This window comes from Calliphora vicina, chromosome 3, assembly GCF_958450345.1.
Source record: "Calliphora vicina chromosome 3, idCalVici1.1, whole genome shotgun sequence".
Lineage (NCBI taxonomy): Eukaryota > Metazoa > Arthropoda > Insecta > Diptera > Calliphoridae > Calliphora > Calliphora vicina.
In genome coordinates, this window is record NC_088782.1 from 108,318,778 (window position 1) to 108,332,712 (window position 13,935).

A 13,935-nucleotide genomic window follows, 5' to 3' on the forward strand; every position below is an offset into this window, starting at 1 on the left:
GAGAGAGGAGATAGAATGAAATCTAAACTCCAAAGACTTATTAGAACAAAGGATTAGCCCGCAATCACTAAAGTTTAAAAAATTTGATTTCATCTTGATATTGGAACTTTTAGTAATGTCAAAATAAGTTCCTACTTAGCTTTTACTCTTTTAAGTTTAACTCTAATTATTATATCTGCATAGAGAGAGGGGAGAGAATAAAACTTAAACTCCGAAGACTCATTAGAACAAATTATTAGCTCCCAATCTCTAAAGTTTAAAACATTTGAGTTCATCTAGGTATATGAACTTTCAGTCAAATCAAAATAAGTACCTACTTAGCTTTTACTCTTTTAAGTTTAACTCTAATTATTATATCTGCATAGAGAGAGGGGAGAGAATAAAACTTAAACTCCTAAGACTCATTAGAACAAAGGATTAGCTCCCAATCTCTAAAGTTTAAAACATTTGAGTTCATCTAGGTATTTGAACTTTCAATCAAATCAAAATAAGTTCCTGCTTGGCTTTTACTCATTTAAGTTTAACTGTAATTGTTATGTCTGCATAAAGAGAGGAGAGAAAATGAAATGTAATCTCCGAAGACTCATTAGAACAAATTATTAGCTCCCAATCTCTAAATTTTAACACTCTTGAGTTCATTTAGGTATTTGAACTTTTGGTCATATAAAATAAGTTCCTACTTTGCTTTCACTCTTTTAAGTTTAACTGCAATTGTTATATCTGGATAGAGAGAGAATAAAATTTAAACTCCGAAGACTTGTTAGAACAAATTATTAGCTATCAATCTCTAAATTGTAACACATTTGAGTTCATTTAGGTATTTGAACTTTTGGTCATATAAAATAAGTTCCAATTTTGAATTTACTCTTTCAAGTCTAACTGTAATTGCTGTATCTCCATAGAGAGGAGAGAGAAAGAAATCTAAACTCCAAAGATTCATTAGAACAAAGGATTAGCTCACAATCTCTAAAGTTTAACATTTTTGAGTTCATCTAGGTATTTGAACTTCTAGTCATATCAAAATAAGTCCCTACTTTGCATTTACTCTTTCAAGTCTAACTGTAATTGCTGTGTCTCCATAGAGAGGAGAGAGAAATAAATCTAAATTCCGAAGACTCATTAGAACAAAGGATAAGCTCCCAATCTCTAAAGTTTAACACATTTGAGTTCATCTAGGTATTCAAACTTTTAGTCATGACAAAATCAGTGTTCAAAAAGCTACGATAACTAACAAATTTTTAACTGTTGCTACAACTACTGCTTCAAAAAAGTGTATGTAGCGATAGCAGTAGCATTTGTCTTTTTTCGTTTTCTTGTTTTTTTAAAACTACTGCTACCTTCAAAATATAAAACTCTTAACAGAGCAGTAGTAAAACTTGAATTGTAAATGGAGTAGTAGCATAAAAATATAAATCATTGCTACTGCTCTATATCGAGTTTTAATTTTTAAGGTAGCAGTAAAGTAGCAGTTGATGCAGCAGTTAAGGTAGCAATAAAAGTAGTCAAAAAAGAAAATCTTCAGTCATAACACCAAAATTGACAGAATTAAACACTGTGTGTTGTTTTTGTTTTGAGAGAGTTTGAAAGAATTGTTCGATTTTATTCGTCTCAGATGTTCGTGTTGCTAACAGAAAGATCGTGTTTTCTGTGTGTATAACAAAAAAGCCGAACTTTTGTTTACAACACGACCAACATACACAAATATACATTCACAACAACAACACATAATATACTTTTTTGGCTGAAGATTTTTATTTTTGACTTATTTTATTGCTACCTCAACTGCTACTTAGCTGCTACTTCAACTGCTACTTAACTGCTACTTCTTCTACTACCTTAACTGCTACTTCTATTACTACTAAATTTTAAAAGTAGCAGAATTAATAAAAAACTAATGACTGCTACATCAAAACTTTTTCTTTTTTAAGGTAGCAATAGAAAATAAATTACTCTGCTACTTTTAAATTTTTCTTTTATTAGTACTACTACAACTATTGCTACCAAAATGTGAAGGTAGCAGTAGTAGTAGTAATTATTGATTCCGAGTTTTTATTAATTTTTTAACTAGACTACTTGTGTTTTTTCATTGCTACTGCTACTTGTAGTCTAGTTTTTTAAACACTGGACAAAATAAGGTCTTATTTAGCTTTTACTCTTTTAAGGCTGACTGTAATTATTATATCTGCATAGAGAGAGAATTTATAATGAAACTGAAACTCCGAAGACTCTCTGCTTTATTTGTTTTAGTTGCTGTAATCGCAATTTGTAACGACAACTAAACAGACAATGCAGTTAAGCAATTATTCAATGTCTTCATTATAGAGAGTAATTGCCACTAATGTCTGATCACTTGGCTGACTCAAATTGATATATTTTGGGCCACTTGACAGGTATGTGTTCTTTGTAGTGCAGCGATAAATCAATTGGTTACTTTGTACATCCCAGGTAATCTAGTAGGAAGACAATTGTCATTTAAGTGTCCCTAAGTAATCTATAGTCAGTAATTCGTAAAAATTGGTTTTATACAAATTGTATTGATATAATTCTCATACAATTTATTTTCTTGTTGCTTAAATATACTGACATTCGATGTAATCAAGCGTGAAGACAATTGCTATTTTAGTATCTCTAAGTAGCCTGGAAAGTAGTCACTTCAAAAGTTCATTTTGTAACGCACTTTAGAAAGTAATTATTTTACCCACCAGAAGTAATCATTTTGAGATTTGCCGATTGAATATTTGTTTACAAGCAATCGGTTTTTGGACTGTCTATGCAATCCTTTTCAACTGTCTATTTGAGGTCAATTAGCCCCCGAACATGTTAAAATAACTAGTAATGGAACTGATGAAGTAACCGGCTAGGTATAACAAGTATGTGAATACAATGCATTGAGTACTTTGGACCAGCTATCAGACATTCTCATTGTAATCTGAGAGGGTCAAACCCCCTCTTTATGATATATACGCGTTAAAAGTACTAGTCAAGTAGTTAGCTTTAGGGACCGTAAATAGCGGTTATCCAGAAAATTTGAAATCAAAAAATCTCTATGTTAGAGTCAACCTAACTATACTGTTATATACCAATGGATTCGTGTTGACGTGCTCTTTCAGAATCTATAATGACATTAACAGTTATTTTTCAACGTAAAAATAAAAGTTCGCAGGAAACACTTAAAAAAGGAGTTTAAATAGCCGTCATATAAAACTCATTTGAGGACTTTTATTTTTTCCGTCATAAAATAAAAGTCATAAGAGGAGTTTTATTTTTCCCATCAAAAAATAAAACTCTTTTCGCTTACAATTTGATAATTGGAATCAAACAATAACAAATAAGACAGTATGGTCGGTCAAGCCCGACCATATAATACCCTACACTAAGTAAAAGAGCAAAAACATTTTTCTTTTAAAATTTCAATAATTTATATTTTTGAGTGATTTTCGGAAGTGGACTATGACCAATTATGGACCGATCACCATTAAATTATTTGTGTCTATATGAAAGTTTACTATGTTGAATTTTGTGAGTATACCAACATTTTTAAGCGATTTATGCACGTTAAAGTGATTTTCGGAAGCGGGTCTATATGGGAGCTATGACTAATTATGGACCGATCGTAACAAAATTTGGTGATATGAATTTTGTATATATAAAACTTATTTGGAGAGCAATTTGTGAAGATACATTTATAAATTAAATATTTATGTCCGATAAAGTCCAATTTCGGAAGGACATTTGTATGGGGGCTAGGTGAAATAATGGACCGATTTCAGCCAGTTTCAATAGGCTTGGTCCCTGGGCCGAAAAAATAATATGTACCAAATTTGATCGAAATATCTTCAAAATTGCGACCTGTACTCTGCGCACAAGGTTTACATGGACAGCCAGCCAGCCGACCAGAAGGACGGACGGACGGACATCGTTTAATCGACTCAGAAAGTGATTCTAAGTCGGTACAGTTTAAGGTGGGTGTTAGACTAATATTTTTGGGCGTTACAAACATCTGCACAAACGCATAATACCCTCACCACTATGGTGGTGTGGGGTATAAAACTTAAGATCCCACTTGATTTTGTTTTAATGAAAAATTATTCAATTGCAATGCAAGGGGTTTTTCAAATTGTAATGACCTGACCAGCGGAAAGCTTTAGGTGTAAATTTACATAAAATGAGTTTTATTTTATGACGGAAAAATTAAAACTCCTCAAATGAGTTGTTTTTATGATGGCTATTTAAAACTGTTTTTTTGAGATTTTCGTGCGAAATTTTTATTTTTACGTTGAAAAATAACTGTTTTAGATGGATTTTTATTTTTAAAGTCACAAAATAACTTTTTTGATATCCCTGTGTAACTAGTTGCCATCCTAAGTGATAGGTAAAACTACTAGTTCGGGACAGTCTCCTAGAATTGCTGGGAGATAAAAATACATAGTTTTAGCATTATTTTTGTTTGTAAGACTAGGGAAAAACTGGACTTTTGAAACAGATGTCTCTTTACTTATTACTTAACTTCTTTTTATTAACAAATTAATCTTTAACTAACTTTGCTTACCACCGAATCATGCTTTCAAATTTTAGGTTAATTTTCTTCACCTTAAATTGAGAACAATTTTAATTAAATTTCGAAATATTTACAACCTTATCAAACATTTAGCCCCTGAATGCTTTGAATTTCGATGATGAATTAATCTATGCCGATTTGGAAAGTCAACACTATGGTCCCATTGATTACAAGGCTGCTTCCATATACGCTCAGGTCAAGAAGAACAAACAAGGAGCTTTAAAAGAAGTCAAATATTAAAATACTTTCTCACAAATAACTACCAAACATCAGCAAAAGAATTTTTCATGACATCCTCCTCATAAATTTAAAACTAATAAGTGCATTTTAAACAAACCAAACAAATAAATAATATTGATTTTTGTAAGATTTAATAAATAAATAAAAATAAATAAAATTGTTTTATAAAAAACCTTTTTTTTAAAAACAAATTAAGGCTGTTAATTGCCTTAATTTTTCAACACCTAAAATACTACTACTCTTTTTCTCTCTTAATGGTTGTAATTAAGAGTATTTATTTATATATTACAAGTGTTTTTAATTTGATTTATATTTGTATTTTTTATTTTTGTTAAATTAAGTCTTAATTTAAATTTAATTGTTTGTTTTTATTTAATTTGTCAATCTGTATATTATATATAAAAGATGTATTTATGTATATGTTGTTATATTTTATTTTAATATTAATTATTATTTTTATTTTTGTTTTTTTATTGATTTTGTTTACTTTATTGAATTATCTTTAATTATATATTTAATTGCTACAACTATTTGCATTATAAAATTTATAATTTTTTTCTAAAAACCAATTTACACATAAAAGGGTATTTTTTTAAGCCCGATAGAACTTACAAAAGGGTTAACTGTCAAACGAACTGCCATACTCCTAACACTTTTTAAAATTTATGATTATTATACTCTGGCAAATCATCATGAGTAGACTGAACCTTGAACAACGCTATCAAATTATGCAAATATCAGTCATGCGGCTCATTTTTGGCATAATTAATAACACAGAATTGCCGAATATGGAGTGAGACCAATCCAGAGCAGTCCCTAAAAACTCCATTACATTCATAAAAATTCACCGTGTTATTCGTGACATTTGGCCAGCAATGTTCGAAAAAGTGGCCCAATATTGGACATCCAGAATGCGCTTCATCAAGATTAGACGCGGTGGCCACATGCCCGAAATCATTTTCAAATGTTAATGTCATGTATTGATCTTTCGAATACAAACATTTTTTTTATGAAAACTTACTTTTTTTTGTGTTATTTTTTACAATTGAAAGTTCTATCGGGCTTAACAAAATACCCTTTATAAATAAATAAAATGTTGTTATAAAAATAAAGTTACTTAAGTTAATATTAGTAAAAAGGAATTAAAAAATAAAGAATGAAATTTATAATCAAACAAGATTTATACAATTTTTGCAAAGTTAATATATTTCAATAAAAAGTGCATAATAAACAAAGGTATAAGATGTGTTTTAATTAAGAAAAGAAAATTACTGAATATCAAAGTTGAAAGGGTTAGTACACTGAAAAGAAAATTCATATATTCAGATTATGAAATGGCTTTATTCATTAATGTATGGAACGAAATCTCTAATTTTATATCTATGTAAATATCATTTGCTGCAATGTCGTCATAACTCAAAAAATATCATTTTCGGCAGACGAATTATTATTATAAACCTTGATGTGTTTCCTATTTATTCACAAAGTATTTTCCCAGCTTTGTGAAAAAAACTTGTCAAAAGGTCAATGTTAATCTCGCAATTCCTAAAAATTGGATAGAAAATCCCAAAAATCATAGGGTCCACATTTCTTTCGGTGCTGGGAAAATATTTTGCATATAAATAGGGAACAGATCAAGGTTTTCAAAGTTGCCTTCCATTTTCTGGTCCCAGCTTTCGGATTTTAGAATATGTGGCAAACATTTTAAATTTTGATGAAATAAATTCCGAAGCGTGTACGGGCGACATTTTCAAAAAATAGGACATGTTTTTTATACCAAAATGTTCTACTTGAAGCTAACTTACAGAAAAACATAAAATTGTTATATGTTCTTAAAGAACGTTTTTTTATAAAAATAATTAAGTCACATTTTCGCTCAAAAAAGAGCAAAAGTGTTCTATTTTTGGAATTAATAAATATAAAGTCGTTTATTTTTGGATTGATAATTGATATAACTCTGAAATCTCTTGTATGTTATTTGTAATTTAGTTTTGTAACTCAAAAAAAAAAAAAATGAGTGCAAAATTTTAATTTTGAAGTGCCTATAACTCGGAAATTATACGAGTTAAATAGCACATGCATATTTTCCAAAATTATAAAAATCTTTGAAATCGGATGGGAAACAAAACAATGGCACGTGTTTAAAAATTTAAATGTCGAAGTACCCTACTTTGATCACTCGTAGCGCCGCCCTATATCAATTTTAGAGTCCATTTTTCAAATTAAACTCGAATTTTCCTTGGCTAAGCCCACGTCACATTTATCTCGATCGGACCAGCCGTTGCCACAATTATTTCCAAAAAAATTTTGATTCTGTTTCAAATTCAAAGGTTTTTTAAAATATATATTCGTGAGTGAATTTCGGAAGTGGGCCTTATATGGGAGCTATGACCAATTATGGACCGATCACCATAAAATTAGGTCGTGTGATTTATGTCTATATGAAAGTTTACTATGTTGAATTTTGTGTATATACCAACATTTCTAAGTGATTTAAGCACTTTAAAGTGATTTTCGGAATCAGGTCTATAATGCGAGCTATGACCAATTATGGACCGATTGTAACAAAATTTGAATTTTGTATATATAAAACTTATTTGGAGCGAAATTTGTGTAGATACATATATAAATTAAATATATATCTTCAAATTTGCGACCTGTACTCTGCGCACAAGGTTTACATGGACAGCCAGCCAGACGGACGAACGGACATCGTTTAATCGACTCAGAAGGTGATTCTAAGTCGATCGGTATACGTTAAGGTGGGTGTTAGACCAATATTTTTGGGCGTTACACACATCTGCACAAACGCATAATACCCTCCCCACTATGGTGATCTGTAACTTATAAACGGTTAGCCCGATTTGAATGAAATTTCACAAGCGCAAAGAGGAAGTATTGTCGAGTTTAAGTTTTGAATGGACCACATGGGCCCAAAGTAGGACACCTCGGGTATGTTAAATTTTTAAAACGATCCACATTGGGGCAGACCTATATGGATCTTGGCGATAATTAAACGTCTGAGGTTTGGTATGAATTATTGGTATCACTGAAAAGGTAGTTTTGTATAGATTTTCAATATGTAAAAAAAATTAGTTTTACCTACCTAAAAATCCTAAAATTGCAAAAACATTTTATACACAAGTAAATAATTATATATTTTTTTATAAAATAGTAAATATTTTATGTTTTTAGGCGAAAAAATATTTATTAAAACAATTTCGTCATATATTAAGTAAAATTAAAATTGCTAATATAATGTAAATATAAAAATTAATTAAAAAATTTTGGATGTAAATTGTAATTTATTATTCAGAAGGAATTTTCATCATCATTTGCTGAATCACACGAATCACTTTCAAAATCAGATGTTATTTCACATGGTATTGCTAAAAACTCTTTTACTTCTTGGGGTAGTTCCTGTTTATTTGTTTGGTATTTTTCTTGTTTTCGTAATTATTGAATCCGAGTTAACAAATAAAAAGTTGAAAATATCTTCTAAGTTTTCTTTTCGCCCACATCTTCTCGCATTATTTTCTCTGACTATTTTGCAAAAATCCAAAAACTAAGCGAAAAGATAATTTTTAATCTTTATTCTAAATAACTGCAAAGGTTTTTATTTATAAAGAACTTTCTTATATGATAATACCTCCATTTGTTTATTTTATATAAACTATTAAGCTTTATATAACTAAATTTCAGTATGGAATGACACCTTTTTTGGTCCGCCTGTGTTCCAATATGCAACTTGTGACAAACTTTAAAATCACAATCTATTTCAAAACATTTCATCGAGTATTTTGTAAAAGAAATTTATGTAGAATTCGGGAGAATTTCATACTTTTTTTGCTTCTAAAATTTTGAGTAATAATAAAAAATCCAAAAATAAATACATTTTCTTTAAGTTATGATTCTGGCAAAGTATTATTTTGAATTAATTCCAAAATGTTATCTGTATATTCGCGACATATTTATACCCTACACCACCATAGTGGGGAGGGTATAATGCGTTTGTGCAGATGTTTGTAACGCCCAAAAATATTAGTCTAACACCCACCTTAAAGTATACCGATCGACTTAGAATCACTTTCTGAGTCGATTAAACGATGTCCGTCCGTCCGTCTGGTCGGCTGGCTGGCTGGCTGGCTGTCCATGTAAACATTGTGCGCGGAGTACAGGTCTCAATTTTGAAGATATTTCGATGAAATCGGTCCATTATTTCACCTAGCCCCCATACAAATGTCCTCCCGAAATTGGACTTTATCGGTCATAAATGTTTAATTTATAAATGTATCTCCAAAAATTGCGATCCAAATAAGTCTTATATATACAAAATTCATGTCACTAAACTTTGTTACGATAGGTCCATAATTAGTCACAACTTACATATAGATCCGCTTCCGAAAATCACTTTAACATTCATAAATTGCTTAAAAATGTTGGTATACTCACAAAATTCAACATAGTCAACTTTTATATAGACATAAATCACACGACCTAATTTCATGGTGATCGGTCTATAATTGGTCATAGCCCCCATATAAAGCCCACTTCCGAAAATCACTCAAAAATATAAATTATTGAAATTTTAAAAGAAAAATGTTTTTGCTCTTTTACTTAGTGTAGGGTATTATATGGTCGTGCTTGACCGACCATACTTTCTTACTTGTTTTAATTGCCAAATGTTATTTATATTTTTGAAAAGTATACAAAATCCCTTATCTATTGATGTATAACATGTCTACCTTATATTTTTTACATGGCAAATTAACTAGGAAAATCTTAACATCTCGCAGAGAATTTAACGATTTGCAACAAATTTTTGGACTATTAAACAGTTGTTTACAAATAAACAGCTGTTTACTGTCGTCTGTCAGAGTTAAATTTCAATTCGCATTAGTTTGCTGTTAATGCAAATTAAAGCAATCGTCTGTCTGCGGTATTAGGCATTTCTTTTGATATTTCAAGTGGGCGTGGCACATACCATACAAAATAAATTATTATTATGGAATATCTGGTTAAATGTAGTTATGAAAACCGCAAAACTTCGAAGGATTTACTTCGGTACCATAGTGTGCAGCTTGGTTGAAAATGTGCACGATTAGATAAATGGGCGTGGCACCAACCATACAAAATAAATAGTTGTTTTCCAATATCTGCTGAACTATAATTATGACAGTCTTCAAACTTTGTACGAATACATTTCTTATCACTGAATGAAGTTTAGCCAAGAATGGAAGGGATCGGAACAGGGAATGGGTCACCTTCCATACAATTTAAATAGTTATTTAAAAATATCTTGAGAACTATTAATGTGGAAGTCTTAAAATTTTTAAATGCGCGGTATTGCATTAGTGGGCGTGACACCTTTCATATAATGTAAATTGTTAATTTCGGATATCTGAAAAACTATAATCGTAAATGTATTTAAACTTTGTGCGAATTAATTTCTAATCACTAGTTATTTTAGAATATCTGGAGAACTAAATTATGATATTGAAACGTTATACGAATCACTTTCTTTACATTGATAAGCAACTATATGATCTTTGGGAATGCACATGTTTGTTTTTCAATAAATTTAATATTTATTTATGAATTTTCAAAATTATTATACAATACATTAACATTTTTATTAACCCAATTTTTATACAAACTTAATAGCAAACTCAAATTGACCCAATTCAAGCTCAGTAATAACCGCACCAATTCTCCAAACACTTGAAAACTTTAACACTTGGCCATGTATTCCGGTTAAAATTATTCATGCCATACAATTCAAAACCAATTCGAAATAAAAAAAATGTATGCAAAAAGTACCTATTATAATACATTTCAACATTTATAGTTTTGGATTAATTATTTATTAATAACTTAATAAATAAAGATTATAGTGAATACAAATTAACAACTAGCATACTTGAACACACAAGCCAAAAACACTTGAAACAAATTGTTGGAGGGAAAAAACTAGCAATACATAATAAATGCAGACTTTAATCCAAACAAATAAATATTTGTTTTTTAACTAAATAAAAAAAAAATGGGAAAATAAGCAAATTCTTGTGCAATAGGGAAAGTTTTCAAATTAAAAACGAATTATTGGATACTCTACAATAGTTAACTAAAATGAAATAAAACTTTTATAAGATTCCAACTATTGCCGAAATATATTAACAAAATTTCCAAACAAAAATTGGATTCAAGTGACCAATTCACAATCGGTATAGTAGCGTTGTATGTCGTATTTATACCCTACACCACCATAGTGGGGAGGGTATTATGCGTTTGTGCAGATGTTTGTAACGCCCAAAAATATTAGTCTAACAGCCACCTTAAAGTATACCGTATAGAATCACTTTCTGAGTCGATTAAGCGATGTCCGTCCGTCCGTCCGTCTGTTTGGCTGGCCCGCTGGCTTTCTGGCTGGCTGGCTGTCCATGTAAACCTTGTGCGCAGAGTACAGGTCGCAATTTTGAAGATATTTCGATCAAATTTGGTACATATTATTTTTTCGGCCCAAGGACCTAGCCTATTGAAACTGACTGAAATCGGTCCATTATTTCACCTAGCCCCCATACAAATGTCCTCCCGAAATTGGACTTTATCGGTCATAAATGTTTAATTTATATATGTATCTCCACAAATTCCGCTCCAAATAAGTTTTATATACACAAAATTCATGTCACCAAATTTTGTTACGATCGGTCCATAATAAGTCATAGCTCCCATATAGACCCGCTTCCGAAAATCACTTTAACGTGCATAAATCGCTTAAAAATGTTGGTAAACACACAAACTTTTATATAGACACAAATCATACGACCTAATTTCATGGTGATCGGTCCATAATTAGTCATAGCCCCCATATAACCCCACTTCCGAAAATCACTCAAAAATATAAATTATTGAAATTTTAAAAGAAAAATTTTTTTTTGCTCTTTTACTTAGTGTAGGGTATTATATGGTCGGGCTTGACCGACCATACTTTCTTACTTGTTTTTTATTAATATTTTGTTTGAAAAATTTTGATGACACCGATTGTGAATTGGACAATAATAATATATCTATTTGTATAAACCAGAGCTGTAAATGAATCACTCATTTTTGAATTAATTCGCGAATCATTCACACAAAAAAATGAATTGAATGAAATTTGAGTCAATTCAAATGAATTTGGTAAAAATGAATTGCAATTCGTTTCTAATTCAAATGAATTGAATTGATTTTGAATTAATTCAAATGAATTTGGTAAAAATGAATTGCAATTCGTTTCCAATTCAAATGAATTGAATTGATGTTGAATTAATTCAATTCATTTACAATTCATTTGAATTGAATTGATTTTGAATTAATTCAAATGAATTAGAAAAAAATTAGCAATTCATTTCCAACTCCGACGCGAAATTCGCAGCATATTTAGCAGATTGTTCAAAGTCATCAAGTATGCAGTAATTAATCGACGGTTAAAAAGTCTTTCTTTAAATATAATGCGCCGTTACCATCGTCAGCTGGCGTTGAAAGATTATTTTCGTACGCCTCTATTCTAAACATCCCTAAACGTGGATCACTTTCAGATGATAATTTTGAAAAGCTATTATTGTTTAAGGTGAATGGTGCATTCTAATTAAATCTAATTAGCCTTATTTATGAAACTCAATTGTGTTTTGAACTACATACATTGTTATTTTTCCTGATTTTTGATTATTTTTGGAAGATAGTTTTATTTTTTTGAAATAAATATAATATAAATATTAGCAAAAAGTTTGTCGTTGGGTGGTCGTGGGTTACAAAATTTCAAAAATTATTAATTGCTTCTTGAATATTAAATATGTTTTGTCGTTCAGCGTATTTCAAAATAAAAATCAGTTCTTCTTGAAGAAATAAACCCCAAACACCATGTTTTCATTGATCATGCGCGTATACAGGACAAGGCTTTTCAATTTTTTTACTGGATATTTTCATTTTGGTAGGAGAAATCTTTCATTCCCCCTAGAGATCTGCTCTTGAATTTTATTGATTGCAATACATTTTCGAGTCATTCATTTGAATTGCTAATTCTTTTTTCTAATTCATTTGAATTAATTCAAAATCAATTCAATTCAAATGAATTGTAAATGAATTGCAACTCATTTTTACAAATTCATTTGAATTAGAAATGAATTGAAATTCATTTCTGCCTAATTCGTTTGAATTGATTCAAATTTCATTCAATTCATTTTTTCAATTCAATGAATTAATTCAAAATTTAGCTAATTCATAATGAATTAAAATCAAAAAAGAATGATTCATTTACAGCTCTGGTATAAACTAACAAATGAAATACACTTGGCGAAGAAGTGTTTCAAAAATTCGTTAAGCCTGGTAAACATTTTTAGTTTGTTTTACGAAAAAAATAAAATGGTAATTTTCAATAACTGTGGTTATTTGATTATTTATTTAATTACTAAATACAATAGCTTTTTTTTAATAAAAATAAACCAACAATTAAAAAAATACTTAATTAATTATTAACAATTTAATGACTGCAATAAAAACCTATTCATACATCATCATTGCACAATAAAGCATTTAAATATTAAAATAAATACCTAAAGCCTTTCCATACTTGTTTCATTTGTTTTGAATATTTTTTTGTTTTAACAGTATAAAACATTAAATTCATAAATTTAAACAATAAAAACTTGTAAATAAATAAACAAAATACTAATTTATTTACATTTTTGTAATACAAAGAAATATTAAAATTATTTGAAAAAAAAAACTACATAAAAGTGCAATTAAAAATATTATGAAAATATTTGTTTAAGAAATACATACATTTTTGCTTTATGATTTAAAAAACCATGCAGGGTATGCTAATAAGTCTGCAAATATTTGGACCCGCTGTTATCAAAAAACTGGAGTAGGGAGTGTAAAAATTTTAAGAGATAATTGATTTATAGTGCTCGATGTGGAAATTCTTTTATGTGTAATTCTTTGGAAATTGGAACCCTACTTTGGGGACCCCTGCCCACGCCCTTGGTACGCTTATGAGCTCCTAATGTAAAACTTTAACTCGACAATACTTTGGAAATTGGAACCCTACTTTGGGGACCCCTGCCCACGCCCTTGGTACGCTTATGAGCTCCTAATGT

General features: G+C 29.8%; 1 protein-coding gene across 6 annotated transcripts in view; it reads left to right on the plus strand.

Moving 5' to 3' along the window:
• The window catches only part of LOC135956020 (hemicentin-1-like), a 317,925-nt gene extending 311,950 nt beyond the window's left edge, over positions 1 to 5,975 (plus strand). For 4 of the 6 annotated variants that reach the window (XM_065506481.1, XM_065506483.1, XM_065506484.1 and 1 more), the window contains one exon: positions 4,652 to 5,975. In XM_065506481.1, the coding sequence (XP_065362553.1) occupies positions 4,652 to 4,798 (147 nt within the window). In that variant the 3' untranslated portion in view covers positions 4,799 to 5,975. The remainder of the gene's footprint in view (positions 1 to 4,651) is intronic. The other 2 variants (XR_010576328.1, XR_010576329.1) reach the window with 1 other exon arrangement.
• The last annotated feature ends 7,960 nt before the right edge of the window (positions 5,976 to 13,935 follow it).